General features: G+C 43.6%; 1 protein-coding gene and 1 non-coding gene across 3 annotated transcripts; both read left to right on the top strand.

Moving 5' to 3' along the window:
* Positions 1-265: 265 nt before the first annotated feature.
* LOC123095224 (U2 spliceosomal RNA) lies at positions 266-461 on the top strand. Its single transcript, XR_006446132.1, has one exon. It is a non-coding gene; the product is annotated as a U2 spliceosomal RNA (small nuclear RNA).
* A 3628-nt stretch (positions 462-4089) lies between these two features.
* On the top strand, positions 4090-8133 carry LOC123093094 (uncharacterized). 2 transcript variants are annotated; one of them, XM_044515004.1, is made up of 3 exons: positions 4090-4597; positions 5006-5612; positions 7032-8133. In XM_044515004.1, exons 2-3 carry the CDS (start codon positions 5025-5027, stop codon positions 7878-7880), a joined length of 1437 nt encoding a protein of 478 aa, XP_044370939.1. In that variant the 5' UTR covers positions 4090-4597; positions 5006-5024; the 3' UTR covers positions 7881-8133. The 2 variants fall into 2 exon arrangements, with proteins under 2 accessions (XP_044370939.1, XP_044370938.1); XM_044515003.1 differs by having other exon boundaries at positions 4097-4446.
* The last annotated feature ends 12413 nt before the right edge of the window (positions 8134-20546 follow it).

Here is a 20546-nt window from a genome sequence, read left to right as displayed (position 1 = left end):
CTTCGAACTTTCATACGAAAAAAGGGAACGGTCCAGTCTAGTTCACTGGGCCATCTAGGCATACGGGGCATTATGGGCTGGTATTTTCGCACTGGGCTTCAACTTCAAGCCCCCCAAACGGTTGGTCAGCCGGAAGCGCAGAGCCGCAGAGGCAGCTCACGAGGCGCAGCTGCTCGTTCGTTTAGTCCCACCTCGCTCGCGAGGAACGAACGGTGGAGTCGCTCGACGAGGCTATAAAAGGGGGCGCAGGGCAGCAAAATAACTCATACCTTTCTCGGCCTTTTGGCTAAGATCAAGTGTAGTATCTGTTTTTATCAGTTTAATATCTGATATGTGGGCCATGTGCTCACAACGATATTAAATTTATTTTTTGTGGGGAGGGTCCACCACAGTGGCTTGCCACTGGGGCCCTCATGTGTCGCCCGGGCGTTGCACTGCTGCCCGGGCCCGGCGCGCCCCAACCAAAACGATTAAAGTATTTTTTCTCTGTGAACAAAGGCGTGCGTACAGAATATCTGAAGTTTAAGTTTTATGCCGTTTCGTCGTGCAGGCCTCTGGTTATCCCGAGTCAGTCCTCAGGGTTGTCCGCTTTGCCTCGCCGGGTTTCAAACCGTTAGCGGAAAGAAAAGATGGAAAACACAGAATCACTTCGTGCGTCGGGTGCTTTGCCTTTCACAGACTGGACTGCACATAATTCTCATCACGTGCACCAACTAACAGGGTTGTTTGATGTGTCGTGCTTGGTCAAGTTAAGCACAAATAATCGGGAGTTACAGCGAGTCGTTTCCGGCCAAGCACTGGCCGCATCACGTCGTTGGCTTTTCAAATCCATGCCCAAAAACAACTTAAGGAACGGAATCATATCACGTCTTGTCAAACCCATGCCAACTAGCTTTGCGGTACAAGATTAGAAACCACGAGTTTAAAGCCGAAGCACAACGTACGTGTTTGGTTCACCCGTAATTGTCATCTCATGGGCATCGTTTCCCTTTCGGAACAACAATCCCAAAAAAGAACCGAAGCTACTTTAGGCATGACAGTTTGCTAGCCAATCCCTTGGAGTGAGTATCTGGTGCTCATACGGGCTCCTCGGCTGTTGGACCTCCGATCGGACTGCATTTTGGGACTTGCTGGATCTGTTTGACCTATGCACAATTTTCAGACTCCCAAGGGGCTTTTGTGCATAAAATTCATAGATAGAACAACTCTCGTGAGTCTGTAGCACCTGAGCGTCTGGAGCACCAGATATTTTTCCCCAATCCTTGCACGACGATTATCCAAAGGTGCTAATGCACACATCAGACGTTATGAAAGGCTTAGCTAACTCATACATAAATACTACAATAGTGTCGCGTGTGTAGTATTGCGTGACTAAGATGACTCATCACACATCATACGTGATGAAAGAACACGATAATCGCTTTTGTCGCATGAGACTTGTGAGTGGTGATAGGGCTTGTGCGTGCGACATGATTGACAAGGATTACGCAACACTCGCATCATGTGCGTGGGCTAAACATGTTGGGTTGATGTGTCATGCTTGGCGAGGTTAGTTATGGGTTGTCGAGTCGCTGGGGTCCCTTCATTTCCCTCCGGCAGCGCCACCCGCCGGGGCAGGAATGGAGTGGAGTCCTAGTCGATGTACAATGTAGTGTTAGCTTAGTTATAGTAGTGTGCGACCGACACTATGTCGTGATTTTGCTACATGTTGTAGAGAGGCTGGGTACTACTACTCCTGAGCGACGTGCGCTAGTGGACGTACACTTCTCTAGATCATGTTCTTGTGTGTGTGTGCGCGCGCGCGCGCACCTGGGGGTGTGGGGCTGTTGGAGTGGGATCCGACGACAGATTTGAAAATAAGCTCGTTCTTTGCGATGGATCTCAAGGTATTTGGAGGTGCTCCACCCATGTCCCTTTGTAGCCATGGTGGTGGAAAAGCAAGAATGACCTGGTTTTGAGCCATGCTGATCGAACAAGCCCAAGGATCTTTTGCTCTCATCGTCAACATCTTCTTCTTCTGTCTCGATCTTCGCCAAGAGAGCTTCAGATCAGACACAATATGTCTTCATCGAGTGATTTGGGTGGCTTGAATCCGATGACCTCGAATGGATTTGGAAGCGAATCCCAATGGGTCGTTTTCAACCTTCGGATGGGATGCCCCTCTTTCCTTACATGTGTTGTCAAGGTTGTGGCTGCAGATGGTGGCCAATCCATCTCCGCTGAGGTCACCTTCGGCAAGGTCGTCGAAACTTCATGATTCAATTGTGTTTTGGTTTCTACTTCTTCCGGGGTGTTAATGTAAAATGAGAGGATTTGGTTGCAATTTCTTTCTGATTTGGTTGCAATTTCTTTCTTATTGTTCCTCTGGTAGTTTTGTCAAACTTTTGTTGTATTAATGCCAGCTCTAGGACATGTAGCGCTTTTTTGCATTCAAAAGGGAGAAGAGGGTTGGTTAATGAATCCCCATGATCCGGTCTAGCACCGACCCTGAATAATGCCATGAGCTTTCCCCCTTCTCACACAAGCAGAGACATGGAGCGCTTGGCCATTGTTTGTAATATCTAATTATCACCAATAAGTAGCGCTTATTATATAAAGAAAGCCCTCAACTAGCTTTTGATATTTATTTTCTCTCTCTTTAAGAACATAGATAGCCGTCGTAGATGCACTCGGAGGCAAAAAAGAGGAAGAAGAAGAAAAGAAAAACAACTCTGGCAGAGCTCTCACTATAACCTCTAGAATATGGAGGAAAAAACCCATCACAAAGCCCCTTTTAATTGGGGGCCTCTTCCCCATGGTCTCCGTAAGATACTTGTCAAGGCGGGAAGAAATTTCATGTTATGCCCCACACCCGGCTGTCCTCCCATGTGTCGGCGACCATGTAGCCAGTGGGCTCCTTCCTCATCGTCGCCGCACCTACAAGTGTTTCCTCTCCTCCATTCCCATCCTCTCGGCAACCTAGCTTCATCTTCAGCCGTCCCTAACCCCTACATCCTGAAACCCTAGCTTAGCCGACATTATGTCGTCATCCACCTTCATCCTTCCCGACGCTATCCCCCATTCTGCATCCCCAAGGCTCTCTCACCTCCTTACGCACCTCCGCTATGCCGTCGTCCACCTCTGGCATCCCTGACTCGGAGCTCTGCTACGCCCGCCTCCGGCTATCCTGGAGCAACGCTGCTCTCTGCTGCATCCCGGTGCTGTCCAGCGGTGCAACGACCTACTGAGCGTTTGGTGAAGATGAAGGAAGAATGAAAATGCAAATTAAACAACAAGCTAATGACATGTGGGCTCCATGCGACAGTTAACACACAACACAATATAGAGGTTGAAAATTATGATCTACTATCGCCTCTCCGATTTACTAGGCCTGCACATATCCCAGATTGATAATTTAACCAATATAGTAAGCAATAAATATGAAAACTCATACCACTAAAAAATCATTTGAACTTTTTAATACTCTCTTCTTTTTGAATTAATTGGCTGAACCTCTATACAACAATTATATAGAGGTTGCGTCAATTTCGGATCGGAGGGAGTAATTTTTTTTTGCGATATGGTATAAATTATACTATGTTGATCAAATTGTTAATTTAGAAATACACGAAGGCCTAGTAAACTAATAAAGGTACTCCATCTGATCGGAACAAACTATCCTTCATTCAAAGCTGAAACACTTTTTCAATCTTACTTCAAAGTCGAGAAACTTTTCTTCAGGAGTAGTATCGTTAGAGTTGGATTTTTTTTCATCCCTACAAATGGAGCTGCCCCATTTTGCTTTTAAAGTTTAGAAAAATGAAGCTAGATCCGGAGGTGTTCTGGAATCTCGTAATTAACGTGAACGAAGACGGTAGTCATCGCTAGATGGTCTACAGATCTTGATGTAATTTTTATTATTTCTAGTATCCGTTGTTATGCCGTGATTGAAGATAAATAGATTGAAAATGTTCCTGATTTTTTTTAACGCGAGACGAGACAATTTTTCGCCTACCTTTAAAAAAACAATGATCCGAGTAGCCAAGACATGTCAAGCACGGCGGCCACCTGCCGCGGGAGACCATCCCAAACCCAACCTGTCCCCGACCCAAGCCGCAGCCCGCAGGGCACGCCCGCCGCACAGCGGCCGCAGTACAGGTGTCTTCCGCCCCTCCAATCCGCCACTCCCACCCACCATTACGTGACGGGCGACCTTTCCCGCAACGGCCCGCCCCCGCAGCTCCACTGTCCGTGACCGCGACCGCCAGGAACCAGAGTAAAGCAGAGGCGCTCGTCGTCGCCGCGATTCGCCACTACACAACTCGCATTGCCAGCCGCTCAAACCAAGCTAACCCCTCCATGATCTCCCCGGGAACCAGATCACAGCTTGCCTAATCTAATCAGCGAGAGCATCTCCCTCCCCATCGTCTGACGAGATCTCAGGACCGGAGCACCAGCCCGCCCATGGTGAGTGAGCTCCGCCGATTTCTTTAATCGGTTGTTGGGGAGGTGGTTACTCTTATTCTTCTGCTAGTAGGTGCTACTTACCAGGTGGGATTGGGCTTTGCTTAGCTTTTTTTAGCTTGTCCTCTTCCGCTCCCTGGATCAACCCGCCATGGTGAGCCTAGTTCGTTTCTCTTTTCCTGCTCCTTTTTCCTTTTCATTTCGTTTGCGTGCTGAGTGGGTAGTTTCTTGAATTGTCCTCTGTTCTTGGCGCCAATTTCGCTGGATTCCTAGTACAGCTCTCCGTTTTGACTTGCTCGAGCTGAGCTTAGCTGTGAAGTATGTGTTCTGTTTTGGCAAACCTTGCCGAAACCATCTCGTGATAAAACATGGGAAATTTCTGGTCATGCTGCGCCAAATTGGGGATGAAATCTGGCGCCCGCGAAATGCTGGACTTGTCCCAACGAACCTCTGTTTCTTTCTTGATTTGACACATGTAGCCGCGAGCCTGCTCATTTTCCGGAAATTTCCAAATTCTATCTTTTACAGTCTGATAAGACACCCTTTCTTCCTTCTGCTGCAGCGCGTACCAACCGGAGCGGATGAGTGGCGGCAGCATGGCCATGGGCGCGAGGAGCAAGCACCATCCCAAATCTCTGGCCCTGCGCTGCTACTGCTACGCGGCGAGCCACCGCTCCCTGACCCTGCTGGTGTGGGGCCTGGCGGCGCTGGTGGTCCTTCTGAATTTCCACCTGCTCGTCACCCACGGCAAGGATGACCAGAGCGGCAGGCCCCGCGAGATCCACCGGACGATACTCAGGGAGCTGGAGGTGGTGGAGGAGGAGAGGTTCCAGGTGACGCCCGCCCGCAGCCGGAGGAACCCCCGGGCCGTGCGGCGCAAGGGGGAGCACACCAAGCCGCTGTCCGTGGTGGACGAGTTCTTGGACGAGTCCTCCGCGGTGCACGACATGTTCTTCCCGGAGCCGAGGACGGCCATCGATCCCGTCCATGGCGGCAACGACAGCATGTACTTCTACCACCCCGGGAGGGTGTGGCTCGACACCGACGGCAAGCCGATCCAGGCTCATGGAGGCGGCGTGCTGTATGATGAGAGGACCGAGACCTACTTCTGGTACGGGGAGAACAAGGATGGGAAGACCTACAAAGCTCACAGCAAGGGTGCTGATCGAGTAAGTCAAAACTGTTCCGATGCTCTGAATTTTTTTGTTATCATTTGTATGTTACTCCTGAAGAGCTTCCGTATCATTTTGGTAGATTAATCAGAGAACATACATTATTGCCGATTTGCCGTACTGGAAACGTACGCCTAACTGAATTTAGAGCCAGACACAGCATTTACATTTATTTGCTCAGTTCTTCACTAATGCATCAGACAATATGTACAGAAGCAGAATTGATCAGCCTTTTTAGCAAGCCTTGCACATGAGCCTGACAAGGGTGAGTAGGCTTAACAACATAGTCAAATTGTAAACGAAAAAGGTGGAAAAGATCGAGTATCTTTTGTGTCATTATAACAGTTCATGCCTTGCTGCAAGATTAAAGATTCAGACAACAAAAAAAAATCTTTAATTCTACAAACATAGTAGCAAACCTGCTTTTTTTCTTCTAAATATCGTTGCAGGGGTTTCAGTACCTGTGGAGTAGTGAGTGCTAATGCACGCCTCTAAATTTTTCTGACCTTTTAGATTCTGTCGCTGAGGCTGAGTTTGCTAGTGGACATGTTGGAAGTAATTTTCGGTTGGGAAGGTAAGGGCGTTACCTGGGTTGTGTAAAGGCAGGTCACTAGGAATGTAGGTTAAAATATAAATTCTAGAGATAAATAATAGATAATATCTGGACATTTAGAGTCTGATGGTATTCTGTTGCATAAAAGAATACTCGATTCCTAGTTAATTTGTTTGAAGACTTTTAGTATCTAAAAAGATACACAATGCTTGTGCACTATACATAGAAAGACTATTATCCAGTGTCCAAGTTGTTGCAGTCTAGTATCAGCAGAATTAGATGACAGATACGTGATTCTGCAGTCCAGGATCATCAGAATTAGAAAACAATGATTGTGCATATTCTAGAAAGACTATTGTAGGTTTTTCAAAAAGTCATGGAGTTAGTTTAGGAAATTTACCATGATGATAGTTCTTCCGTTTAGTTAACCCAAGGTGTCCGCAATGCTGCGACAAACCATCTAATAATATCAGTTAATAACTTTCATAGGATGTTTGACACTGGATTTCAAAAATTAAGAAAACGTGCAGTTCTGATGTGGTTTGAGACATTTTTTCCAGCTCATTAAGGTTTCATGGATAGAGTTTTACTTGCCAATCCATACAGAGCACCCACACCTGATCGACCATTAAAATGCAGAGGCCGGGGGTTTGACCTCCTTTTCGAAAAAAATGTACACCTACACATGTATTTTGCTTCTGGCATACATAATTTAGTGATGTTCAGCAGTTGAATTTACCATGTCATTTGTTGCTTGTGACATACTACATAAGTTAGTGATGTTCAGCAGTTGAACTTGTCATGTCATTTGCTGCTATGTTTGTTTTGTCATGTCATTCTGACCAAGATGATCTACCTCCCAGGTTGACATCGTTGGAGTGAGTTGCTATTCTTCCAAGGACCTGTGGGCATGGAAAAATGAAGGAGTCGTGCTCCGTGGCGAGAAAAAGAATGTGACACATGACCTCCACGTATCCAACGTCCTGGAGAGGCCGAAGGTGATCTACAACGATCGGACCGGCAAATACGTGATGTGGATGCACATAGATGATGCTAACTACACCAAGGCATCGGTCGGCGTGGCGGTCAGCGACTCTCCCACAGGCCCGTTCTCCTACCTCTACAGCAAGCGCCCACATGACTGCGAGAGCAGAGACATGACCATTTTCAAGGATGACAATGGGAAGGCCTACCTGATATACTCATCCGAGGACAACAGCGAGCTCCACATCGGCCAGCTAACCGACGACTACCTCGACGTGACGGACGACATGAGGAGGCTTCTCGTCGCGCAGCACCGAGAAGCCCCGTCGCTCTTCAAGTTCGACGGCACCTACTACATGATAACCTCAGGGTGCACGGGCTGGGCGCCGAACACCGCGCTGGCTCACGCCGCGACGTCGGTCATGGGGCCTTGGGAGACGCTGGGTAACCCCTGCGTGGGAGGGAACGACATATTCCGGTCGACCACGTTCTTCTCCCAGAGCACATTCGTGCTGCCACTCCCAGGCTTAAGAGGCTCGTTCATCTTCATGGCCGACCGGTGGAACCCTTCGGAGCTGCGGGACTCGCGGTACGTGTGGCTGCCGCTGACGGTAGGTGGCGTGCCCGATGAGGCCGCAGACTACAGCTTCATGTTCCCGCTCTGGTCCCGGGTGTCGATTTACTGGCACCGGCGATGGCGGCTCCCTGAGGGGTGGACAGATTCTTGAAAATTTGGAAGTTTAAGTTGCTATACGGTTTGTTACAAATGATAGATACGGGTTTATTGACATTCAACACGCATTGGAGGGGTGTGTTGTATAGGCCAGATGTAGATGCTAGCAGAGTTGTAAATGTGCAGTTTTGAGTTTGTTCTCAAGTCACATAAATATACCTGTGCCCCCTGTGTGAATAATGTGGCTGCACCTTCAGTCTTTTGCTTGTGGTGTGGTATCTGAATCGTGTTGACAGACTTGGCAGATACATGTATCTGAATGCCTGTACTGTAATCCATATCGGTTCAGCACTGCATCGGGGCAATCATTTGCACCTGGATATACTACAGAGTGCGGCCGAATTGTGTCGGGCGTCAAAGTTTTTCATACAGTTGACTGTAGTAAAAATAAATTTGGCAAATCTGGCACTTTCTAAGATGCAAAATTAGGGCCTCCAAAAGTGCTGAGTATAACAAACGTAGAATTTGGATGCCATGGTATTTTGAAATCACGCATGTGTCTTTTCTATGGCATACTCGGGGAAATGGATGTATCTAGATGTATTTTAATTCTGGATACATCAAATTTTATTCGTTTGTACGACAAGTATTTCCGGACGGAGGGAGTATAACACAAGAAATCAACGGAATTCCACTTCTATACCGTTTGAAGGAAGCCGAGAGCCTATATATCTCTGATGAGAGTACATAGACATTAGCAATGTGTAGTAGTTCATTTAAGAAAGTGATTTCTCCTTATGAATTGCGGCGACTTACTTAACTATCTAGCGGCGATTTGACTGTGTGCATCTTAGCTATGAGAGACCGGGTGTAATGCATAAATCTTTTAAGTAATAAAACGTCCCTTTTCGAAGAAAAAATATATTAAAATCTAGTGATGACTTTCTGCTGCTTACCTTAGAATGAGAAGTCCTGCCAAGGGAAATATCAGATACTTGAATCTTATTTTTAGATTCCACATTCTGAGAAAACTAATTACTTGATCATGCGCTTTCCCACTGATGATGGATCAAGACGATGGGGCAAGGGCTTCGAGTTCCTGTAGGAAAAAGGTATATATCACAAGGTTGTTTTGTTGCATCACAAAATAAACGTAAGATTTTTGTTTGCGTAGTTTTCAATTGTCATATCATAGATACAAAGCGAAAATAAAAATCACGAGGTCAAGTCAGACTTGGCATGAGCGTTGCACTTTTTCGGATTTATTTCAGAATTTAACTACTTTATTCTTTCAGTGGTAACCAATGTGTCCGTCGATAGTGAGGCGCCTCTAGTGATTTCGTTAATCTCAAGAACCGCCGACACAGTTTCTCGAAAGTGCTCATAGGGATGGGCTGTGTGATTTAAGGTAAAACCCTGGAATTGTCCTAATCTTCACAATGGGGAGGTGGCAAAGGGGAAAATCACAAAGAACACAGGATGTCAAGAGGAAAACACACAGGAACAAGGTTCACAACACGTATGCCCTCTCAAAGCTTTCAAGGTAAGAGACACATCAAGATCCAGAAACAAAATCCATGCCGGAATGTGGCAGGATTTTTTTCTCCTCTCGTCTCTCCTAAACAAAACATGTTGTTGATTATTTTTTATTGAAATATATTCAGGTAGGGAGTCCCCCCCCCCCCCATTAACAATTTAAAAAGAAGATCCAGAAACAACAAAGGAAAATGTAAAAGGTAGAGCTCTTCCTAATTCTCTAAGAGAGACGGGGTCTTGAGTCTTGAGAGGTAGTCTTCTCCAATCTAACGGAAGAGGAGGTTTGGTAATCCACAAGAGGATCCTTCTCCCTTAGAAGGCCTTGGTAACAATGTAAGGTTCTTCTCCTAGATGGAGGTCTTGTTCCTTTAAGAGGAAATACAAGGATCAAATCTCTCTCGAGATCTAGTTTGATGATTTGCTAACCTTAGAATGGAGTAATGGGAAGGATATATATAGTCATAGGCATGAAGGGGTAAGTGAGGGGTACAAATAGAAAGATACATGGGCAATGCCCAATAGAGGCATGCGGGCGGGTCGTGTGCACGGGGTAAAGAACACATGTGCACAAGGAGTCCAGAGAGGACCGATCCTCTTCAGTCATGGAGAGGGTTGGACCTCCAATTCTCATAGGAAGAGTGGGAGGTGTTTACTGCTTGGTTGGAGATGACACTTCTATCCTTTTATGGGTGGATAGTTGGCTAGATGGTCGTGCCATAGCTCATGATTTTGGTCTCTATGCATAACAGGAGGCCCAGGGCCATCCGGAAGGCACTGACCGATCGTCTTTGGATCTCAGATATTAGGGGTGCCTTGAGTCCACCGACCTTCTGGCAATACATCCAGGTCTGGCGGTTGGTGAGCATGGTGTAGCTTTCCACCATGCCGGATGTCCTCCTTCAATGTTGGACTCGTGGCAGTCATTACACTTCCAAGAGTTGCTACGATGGTCTCTTTCAGGGATTGATTGGTTCAACAAATGGTCGATTCTAAATATTGCACAGGTCAAAGTTACATCCTTTGAAGTGAAGTGTAGCATTACTAAGACCGTGAGAGCGAGGAACTTCATCAATTCAAGGTAAGTGGAACATTTGACTACGCCATCCTTATTTTCTATGCACGTAAAACTCTTTAGTAGGAATGCATATTTAGGACTTAGCTATTAATATACTATGCTATGAAACCTAGTAAGATGACCATATGATCCTTGCCATGTTCCTTGTTGACAACATGTAGTCACATTGCTTAGGCATGCTATGATTATATACGGGGATGGACTACCTCAATTATGAGAATTGATATATTACCTATGACTATTTAATACCAACATAACTTAATGAATCATCTGGGCGGATTGGTAGTTTGGTCATCGGAGTGTTGGTTTGCATGGGTTTGTCGCCCAGGTTTATGACAAGTTTTTCCTTAAACCTTAAACAATAAGCACATAGATTTGGGTCCTTATCAGGGAACGGGTCGCTACATATTCGATCTTCGAGCTTTATGTTGGTCAACCTCTATCTCTACTCCATGCTCAATCTTGATGTCTTGAAGGCCATATTGAACTCCTCACTTCATTTCATTGCTTCAAGACATGATCAACAATATCTCAATTTTTTGATGACCATATCGACTTTCTACATGAGTATCACTAGCACATATGCATGTGCGTTGCAATGAAAAAGAATGATGTTTTGTGCAAGCATAATGTCCCACAACACCGGATTCACTATGAAGAACATGCTGCAACGCAACATCCTTCTACAAAATGAACATAAAAAATATGTCGCAATTTAGTCGTGTTCATATTTTGTTTGCCGGGCATAATCTCCCACTGATTCCATTTAAGTATAATCCTTTTTAATGGCATTTATGTACAATCCTTTCATTAGTTACCATGATGTCCTCACTCGTTTTAGTCGGGAAACAAATCTTTCCTTTTCTAATTTAGTAGCCCCAACACATTGAAGCCTATAGATCCTTCCTTTTAATTATCCTACCTTTTTACCTCAAATCCTTCATGTAGAATGTATTAAGACCACAATCTTTCTTTTAGTTATTCCACCAGTTTGCTCATAATTCTTTCTTTAATTAGCCACATCCGTTTAAATATTCTATTTAAGCCCACAATCCTTCCTTTATTAGCTCATTCACTTAATTAGCTCGCCCTAAACATGATGACTGTCACTCATATATTTAGAGCGATTTGGGATTAGTAAATGTGAAAGGTGCATAGGTCGTTGGTTGTTACATTGAAGAGCTTTCTAATGTTGATTTATTTTGACCCAATTATTTTTTTGCCGTCTATATGAAAGCCCGTAAAAGGCCCATCAACATACAAGTACATGGCCCAGATCGCTTAGCGCGTGTGAAGCAAACGAAAAGGATTAAACCAAACCAAGAATACCTATTCCCTTTAATAGTAGGTATAGATATGGGTAGTTGCTACTCGTGTAGGAGTTGTTGGATTCTCTAAAGAGGAAGGGTGATGCAGTACAAAAGCAAAAGTGTTTCCCTCAATTACGAACCAAGATTTAATCGAACTAGTAGGAGTCAACGAGCTAACAAGATAAGCAACACCCTCACACAAACAAAATAAATACTTGCACCCAACTTGGCAAGGGGGTTGTCAATCCCCTTGTCTTGCTAGTTACAAGGTTGAAAACAAATAGTGGATAGTGGTATAGTGAAGTGGCAAAATAATGAAAGCAAATAAAAGAGTAAATTGAATAAGCAAGTATTAATAGAGAATAGGCCCGGGGGCCATAGGTTCACTAGTGACATCTCTCTTGAAAGCAGGTAATGTCATGGTAGACAAATTATTGTTGGAAAATTAATAGAAAAGCAGCATTCATAATTATGATCATTCATGGCATAATCTTGTATAGGCATTATAGCCGTGGTAAGCAGACTGTTATCCAACTGCATCTACTACTATTACTTGACCCCAAAACTGCTATCCAGCATGCATCGCAAAGTATTAAGTTTATCAAAATAGGGCAACACAATAAGCAAGATGACATAACGTAGACAGAAAGGAATCTAGCAATAAGATTAAACCCTGTCGTTTTATCGTTAGTAGCAACAATACAAATACGTGTCTTGTCCCCATTGTGTCATTAGGATATAAAACACCATAAGACTGAACCTCCTACTATGCACCACTCCCTCTGAAGAATTGCCCATATATCTTGGCTAGAGAAGACAAATAACTCGGAAAGCATTCATAGCTACTCAATTATACAACAAATAAACTTCAAAAGATTCAATAATATTCAATGAACAATCTAATCATAAATCCATAATTCATCGGATCCTAACAAACACACCATAAGAATTACATCGGATTGATCTCGGAGGAGAACATGGTATTGAAGATCCAAAAGAGAGACAAAAGCCATCTAGCTACTACCATGGACCTGTAGGTCCTAAAGAAACTATTCACATATCATCATGGAGGTAGAAAGGTTGATGAAGATGGCCCCTCCAATGACTTCCTCCTCTAGTAGAACTCCAGAACATGGCTCTAGACGGGATATCTTCGGAACAGAGGCTTGAGGCGATAAAATTCTCTTGGAGGAATGATGAATTGTTTTGGTATTTATAGGGAATATATACAATGCAATTAGGTCAGAACTACATGTGGGCCCCACAAGCCCAAGTGGCATGGCCACCCCTTGGCCGTGCCACCTACCCTTGTGACTAGCTGCTGGGCCCTCTAGACTCTTCCCGAAGCTTCCAATGTTCCTTTTGGTCCATAAAAAATCCTCAAAAATTGGCATCATGTTTGGACCTTCCCAGGTATTGTTTTTTTGTGAAAGCAAAAACAAGGAGAAAACAAGAACTGACACTAGGCACTAAATTAATAGGTTATTTTAAAATATTAATATAAAATGGTATAAAATGATAATAAAAGTATATATCAATGATAATATGACAACATGAAACAATACAAAGATATAGTTACGTTTGAGACATATCAGTAGTCATCACTTGCTCTTTATTCATGCTTCATAACAATCTCTTTAGAGACATGATGACCTACAAATATAGGGGATCAATCGTAGTCTTTTTGATAAGTAAGAGTGTAGAACCCAACAAGGAGCAAAAGGAAATGACAAGTGGTTTTTAGTAAGGTATTTTCTGCAAGTACTGAAAGTAGCACTGATAGATAGTTTTGTAGCAAGATAATTTGTAACAAGTAACAAGTAGCAATGGTAACTAAGTGTAGCAAGGTGGCCCAATCCTTTTTATAGAAAAGGACAAGCTGGAACGTTCTCTTATATAAAGCAAGGCGTTCTCCAGGACACATTGGAATTGCCATCTAGTCACGTTCATCATGTTTAGTTGATTCACGATTGCTACCTTGATAATTTGATATGTGGGTGGACCGATGCTAGGGTGTTATTCTTACTTTAATAAGCAACCCTCTTATGATTACTCCCTCTCTCAAGCATCCACAACTACGAAAGAAGAATCAAGATAAATCTAACCATAGCATGAAACATATGGATCCAAAACAACTCCTTACGGAATAACACATAAACTAGGGTTTAAGCTTCTGTCACTCTAGCAACCCATCATCTGCTTATTACTCCACAATGCCTATCCTTAGGCCCAAGTATGGTGAAGTGTCATGTAGTCGACGTTCACATGACACCACTAAAGGAAGAACAACATACATATCATCAAAATATCAAACGAATACCAACTTCACATGATTACTTATAACAAGACTTCTCCCATTTCCTCAACAACAAAAGTAACTACTCACAAATCATTATTCATGTTCAATATTAGAGGCATATTCATGTTCAAGATCATAGGGTATTGAATATGCTTAAGGATCTGAACATTTAATCTTCCACCAAATAAACCAACCAACATCAACTACAAGATGTAATCAACACTAGTAGCAACCCATATGTACCAACCGAGGTTTTGAGACAAAGATTGAATACAATAGATGAACTAAGGTTTGAGAGGAGATGGTGTTGGTGAAGATGTTGATGAAGATTGGTCCTCCCACATGAGAGGATCATTGGTGATGTCGATGGCTTTGATTTCCTCCTCCCGAAGGGAAGTTTCCCGGCGAAATCGCTCTGCCAGAGAGGAAAAGTGCTCCTGCCCAGGTTCCGCCTCGAGAGGGCGGCGCTGAAGGAAATATGCCCTAGAGGCAATAATAAAGTTGTTATTTTATATTTCCTTATATCATGATAAATGTCTATTATTCATGCTAGAATTTTATTAATTGGAAACTTGATACATGTGTGAATACATAGACAAAACACCGTGTCCCTAGTATGCCTCTACTTGACTAGCTCGTTGATCAAAGATGGTTATGTTTCCTAGCCATGGACATGTGTTTGAAGGAAATATGCCCTAGGGGCAATAATAAAGTTATTATTTATTTCCTTAATTCATGATAAATGTTTATTGTTCATGCTAGAATTGTATTAACCGGAAACTTAGTAGATGTGTGAATACATAGACAAAACTTATAGTCCCTAGCATGCCTCTACTTGACTAGCTCGTTTATCAAAGATGGTTATGTTTCCTAACCATAGACATGCGTTGTCATTTGATGAACGGGATCACATCATTAGGAGAATGATGTGATGGACATGACCCATCCATTAGCTTAGCATTATGATCATGTTAGTTTCATTGCTATTGCTTTCTTCATGACTTATACAAGTTCCTCGGACTATGAGATTATGCAACTCCCGAATACCAGAGGAACACTTTGTGTGCTACCAAACGTCACAACGTAAAAGGGTGATTATAAAGGTGCTCTATAGGTGTCTCCGAAGGTGTTTGTTGGGTTGGCATAGATCGAGATTAGGATTTGTCACTCCGTGTTTCGGAGAGGTATCTCTGGGCCCTCTCGGTAATACTCATCACTATAAGCCTTGCAAGCATTGTGACTAATGAGTTAGTTGCGGGATGAAGTATTACATAACAAGTAAAGAGACTTGCTAGTAACGAGATTGAGATGGGTATTGAGATACCGATGATCGAATCTTGGGCAAGTAACATACCGATGACAAAGGGAACAACGTATGTTGTTATGCGGTTTGACCGATAAAGATCTTCGTAGAATATGTACGAACCAATATGAGCATCCAGGTTCCGCTATTGGTTATTGACTGGAGACGTGTCTCGTTCATGTGTACATAGTTCTCGAACTCGTAGGGTCCGCATGCTTAACGGTCGATGACGATCGATATTATGAGTTTATGTGTTTTGATGTACCGAAGGTAGTTCGGAGTCCCAGATATGATCACGGACATGATGAGGAGTCTCGAAATGGTCGAGACATAAAGATCGATATATTGGAAGACTATGTTTGGACATCGGAATGGTTCCGGGTGAGTTCGGGCATTTACCGGAGTATCGGGGGGTTACCGGACCCCCCGGGGAGAGTATGGGCCTTATTGGGCCTTAGTGGAAGAGAATTGGGTGGGGGGCCGGCCCCCTTTCCTTCCCTCTCTCTCCCCCTTCCTTCGTCTCCTACTCCAACTAGGGAAGGGGGAATCCTACTCCCACCGGGAGTAGGACTCCCCCCTTGGGCGCGCCATGAGAGGGCCGACCCTCCCCCTCCTCCACTCCTTTATATACGGGGGAGGGGGCACCCCATAGACACACAAGTTGATTATTTAGCCGCGTGCGGTGCCCTCCTCCACATTTACACACCTCGGTCATATCGTCGTAGTGCTTAGGCGAAGCCCTGCGCCGGTAACTTCATCATCACCGTCACCACGCCGTCGTGCTAACGAAACTCTCCCTCGACCTCAGCTAGATCTAGAGTTCGCAGGACGTCAATGAGTTGAACGTGTGCAGATCGCGGAGGTGCCGTACCTTCAGTGCTAGGATCGGTCGGATCATGAAGACATACGACTACATCAACCACGTTGTCATAACGCTTCCTCTTTCGGTCTATGATGGTACGTAGATAACACTCTCCCCTCTCGTTGCTATGCATCACCTAGTGATAGATCTTGCATGATTGTAGATTTTTTTTTTTGAAATTACCGCATTCCCAACAGTGGCATCCGAGCCAGGTCTATGCGTAGATGTTATATGCACGAGTAGAACACAAAGAGTTGTGGGCGATAATAGTCACACTGCTTACCAGCATTTCATACTTTGATTCGACGGTATTGTTGGATGAAGCGGCCCAGACCGACATTACGCGTACGCTTACGCGAGACTAGTTCTACTGACGTGCTTTGCACATAGGTGGCTCGTGAGTGTCTGTTTCTCCAACTTTAGTTGAATCGAGTGTGGCTACGCCCGATCCTTGTTGAAGGTTAAAACAACACACTTGACAAAAAATCATTGTGGTTTTGATGCGTAGGTAAGAACGGTTCTTGCTAGAAGCCCGTAGCAGCCACGTAAAACTTGCAACAACAAAGTAGAAGACTTCTAACTTGTTTTTGCAGGGCTTGCTGTGATGTGATATGGTCAAGGCATGATGTGATATAAATTGTTGTATGAGATGATCATGTTTTGTAACAAAGTTATTGGCAACTGGTAGGAGCCATATGGTTGTCGCTTTATTGTATGCAATGCAATTGCCATGTAATTGTTTTACTTTATCACTAAGCGGTAGCGATAGTCATAGTAACAATAGTTGGCGAGACGACAACGATGCTACGATGGAGATCAAGGTGTCACACAGGTGACATTGGAGATCATGACGATGCTTCGATGATGGAGATCATGAGCACCAGATGATGATGGCCATATCATGTCACATATTTTGATTGCATGTGATGTTTATCCATTATGCATCTTATTTTGCTTAGAATGTCAGTAGCATTATAAGATGATCCCTTACTAAATTTCAAGGTACAAGTGTTCTCCTTGAGTATGCACCATTGCTACAGTTTGTAGTGCCGAGACACCACGTGATGATCGGGTGTGATAAGCTACGTTCACATACAACGGGTGCAAGCCAGTTTTGCACACACAAAATACTCGGGTTAAACTTGACGAGCCTAGCATATGCAGATATGGCCTCGGAACACTGAGACCGAAAGGTCGAGCGTGAATCATATAGTACATATAATCAACATAGTGATGTTCACCATTGAAAACTACTCCATCCCACGTGATAATCGGACATGGTTTAGTTGATTTGGATCACGTGATCACTTAGATGATTAGAGGGATGTCTATCTAAGTGGGAGTTCTTAAGTAATATGATTAACTGAACTTTAATTTATCATGAACTTAGTACCTGATAATATTTTGCATGTCTATGTTGTTGTAGATCAATGGCCCATGCTACCGTTCCTTTGAGTTTTAATGCGTTCCTAGAGAAAGCTAAGTTGAAAGATGATGGCAACAACTACACGAACTGGGTTCGTAACTTGAGGATTATCCTCATTGCTGCACAGAAGAATTACGTCCTAGAAGCACCGTTGGGAGCCAGGCCTGCTGCAGATGCTACTGATGACGTTAAGAATGTCTGGCAGAGCAAAGCTAATGACTACTCGATAGTTCAGTGTGCCATGCTTTACGACCTAGAATCGGGACTTCAGAGACGTTTTGAACGTCATGGAGCATATAAGATGTTCAAGGAGTTGAAGTTAATATTTCAAGAAAATGCCCGAGTTGAGAGATATGAAGTCTCCAACAAGTTCTACAGCTGAAAAATGGAGTAGAATAGTTCTGTTAGTGAACACATACTCAAAATGTCTGGGTATCATAATCACTTGACTCAGCTGGGAGTTGATCTTCCAGTTGATTGTGTCATTGATAGAGTTCTTCAATCATTGCCACCAAGCTATAAAGGCTTCGTGATGAACTATAATGTGCAAGGGATGAACAAGACTATTCCCGAGCTCTTCGCGATGCTAAAGGCCGCGGAGGTAGAAATCAAAAAGGAGCATCAAGTGTTGATGGTAAATAAGACCACTAGTTTCAAGAAAAAGGGCAAAGGGAAGAAAGGGAACTTCAAGAAGAACGGCAAAAAGGTTGCTGCTCAAGAGAAGAAACCCAAGTCTGGACCTAAGCCTGAAACTGAGTGCTTCTACCGCAAAGGGACTGGTCACTGGAAGCGGAACTGCCCCAAGTATTTGGCGGATAAGAAGGATGGCAAAGTGAAAGGTATATTTAATATACATGTTATTGATGTGTACTTAACTAATGCTCGCAGTAGCGCCTGGGTATTTGATACTGGTTTCGTTGCTCATATTTGCAACTAGAAACAGGGGCTACGGACTAAGCGAAGATTGGCTAAGGACGAGATGACGATGCGCGTGGGAAATGGTTCCAAAGTCGACGTGATCGCGGTTGGCACGCTACCTCTACATATACCATCGGGATTAGTTTCAGACCTGAATAATTGTTATTTGGTGCCAGCGTTGAGCATGAACATTATATCTGGATCTTGTTTAATGCGAGACGGTTATTCATTTAAATAAGAGAATAATGGTTGTTCTGTTTATATGAGTAATATCTTTTATGGTCATGCACCCCTGCTGAGTGGTCTATTTTTGTTGAATCTCGATAGTAGTGATACACATATTCATAGTGTTGAAGCCAAAAGATTGAAGTTTAATAATGATAGTGCAACTTATTTATGGCACTGCCAAAGGTCATATCGGTATAAAGAGCATGAAGAAACTCCATACCGATGAACTTTTGGAATCACTTGATTATGAATCACTTGGTGCTTGCCAACCGTGCCTTATGGGTAAGATGACTAAAACTCCGTTCTCCGGAACAATGGAACAAGCTACTAACTTATTGGAAATAATACATACCGATGTATGTGGTCCAATGATTATTGATGCTCGTGGTGGGTATCGTTATTTTCTTACCTTCACAGATGATTTAAGCAGATATGGTTATATCTACTTAATGAAACATAAGTCTGAAACATTTGAAAAGTTCAAAGAATTTCAGAGTGAAGTGGAAAATCATCGTAACAAGAAATAAAGTTTCTATGATCTGATCATGGAGGAGAATATTTGAGTTACGAGTTTGGTCTTCATTTGAAACAACATGGAATATTTTCACAATTAACGCCACCTGTAACACCTCAGTGAAATGGTGTGTCCGAACGTTGTAACCGTACTTTATTAGATATGGTGTGATCTATGATGTCTCTTACTGATTTACCGCTATTGTTTTGGGGTTATGCTTTAGAGACGGCTGCATTCACTTTAAATAGGGCACCTTCAAAATCCGTTGAGATGACGCCTTATGAACTATGGTTTGGCAAGAAACCAAAGTTGTCGTTTCTTAAAGTTTGGGGCTGCGATGCTTATGTGAAAAAGCTTCAACCTGATAAGCTCGAACCCAAATCGAAGAAGTGCGTCTTCATAGGATACCCAAAGGAAACTGTTGGGTACACCTTCTATCACAGATCCGAAGGCAAAGTCTTTGTTGCTAAGAATGGATCCTTTCTAGAGAAGGAGTTTCTCTCGAAAGAAGTGAGTGGGAGGAAAGTAGAACTTGATGAGGTAATTGTACCTTCTCCCTTATTGGAAAGTAGTTCATCACAGAAATCAGTTCCAGTAATTCCTACACCAATTAGTGAGGAAGCTAATGATGATGATCATGAAGCTTCAGATCAAGTTACTACTGAACCTCGTAGGTATTCCAGAGTAAGATCCGCACCAGAGTGGTATGGTAATCCTATTCTGGAAGTCATGTTACTAGACCATGATGAATCTACAAACTATGAGGAAGCGATGATGGGCCCAGATTCCGCGAAATGGCTTGAGGCCATGAAATCTGAGATATGATCCATGTATGAGAACAAAGTGTGGACTTTGGTGGACTTGCCCGATGATCGGCAAGCCACCGAAAATAAATGGATCTTTAAGAAGAAGACTGACGCAGACGGTAATGTTACTGTTTACAAAGCTCGACTTGTTGCGAAAGGTTTTCAACAAGTTCAAGGAGTTGACTATGATGAGACTTTCTCACCCGTAGCGATGCTTAAGTCTGTCCGAATCATGTTAGCAATTGCTGCATTTTATGATTATGAAATTTGGCAAATGGATGTCAAAATTGCATTCCGGAATAGATTTTTGGAAGAAGAGTTGTATATGATGCAACCAGAAGGTTTTGTCGATCCAAAGGGTGCTAACAAAGTGTGCAAGCTCCAATGATCCATTTATGGACTGGTGCAAGCCTCTCGGAGTTGGAATAAACACTTTGATAGTGT

The sequence above is a fragment of the Triticum aestivum genome, chromosome 4B, assembly GCF_018294505.1.
Source record: "Triticum aestivum cultivar Chinese Spring chromosome 4B, IWGSC CS RefSeq v2.1, whole genome shotgun sequence".
NCBI classification, from domain to species: domain Eukaryota; kingdom Viridiplantae; phylum Streptophyta; class Magnoliopsida; order Poales; family Poaceae; genus Triticum; species Triticum aestivum.
The sequence above is the reverse complement of the archived record's forward strand: the minus strand, read 5'-3'. Positions and strand labels throughout refer to the sequence as shown.

Coding starts and splice junctions, on each gene's coding strand:
- LOC123093094 (XM_044515004.1), top strand. CDS start 5,025: ATGAGTGGCGGCAGCATGGCCATGGGCGCGAGGAGCAAGCACCATCCC. Junction 5,613..7,031: donor ACAGCAAGGGTGCTGATCGA/GTAAGTCAAAAC, acceptor TCTACCTCCCAG/GTTGACATCGTTGGAGTGAG.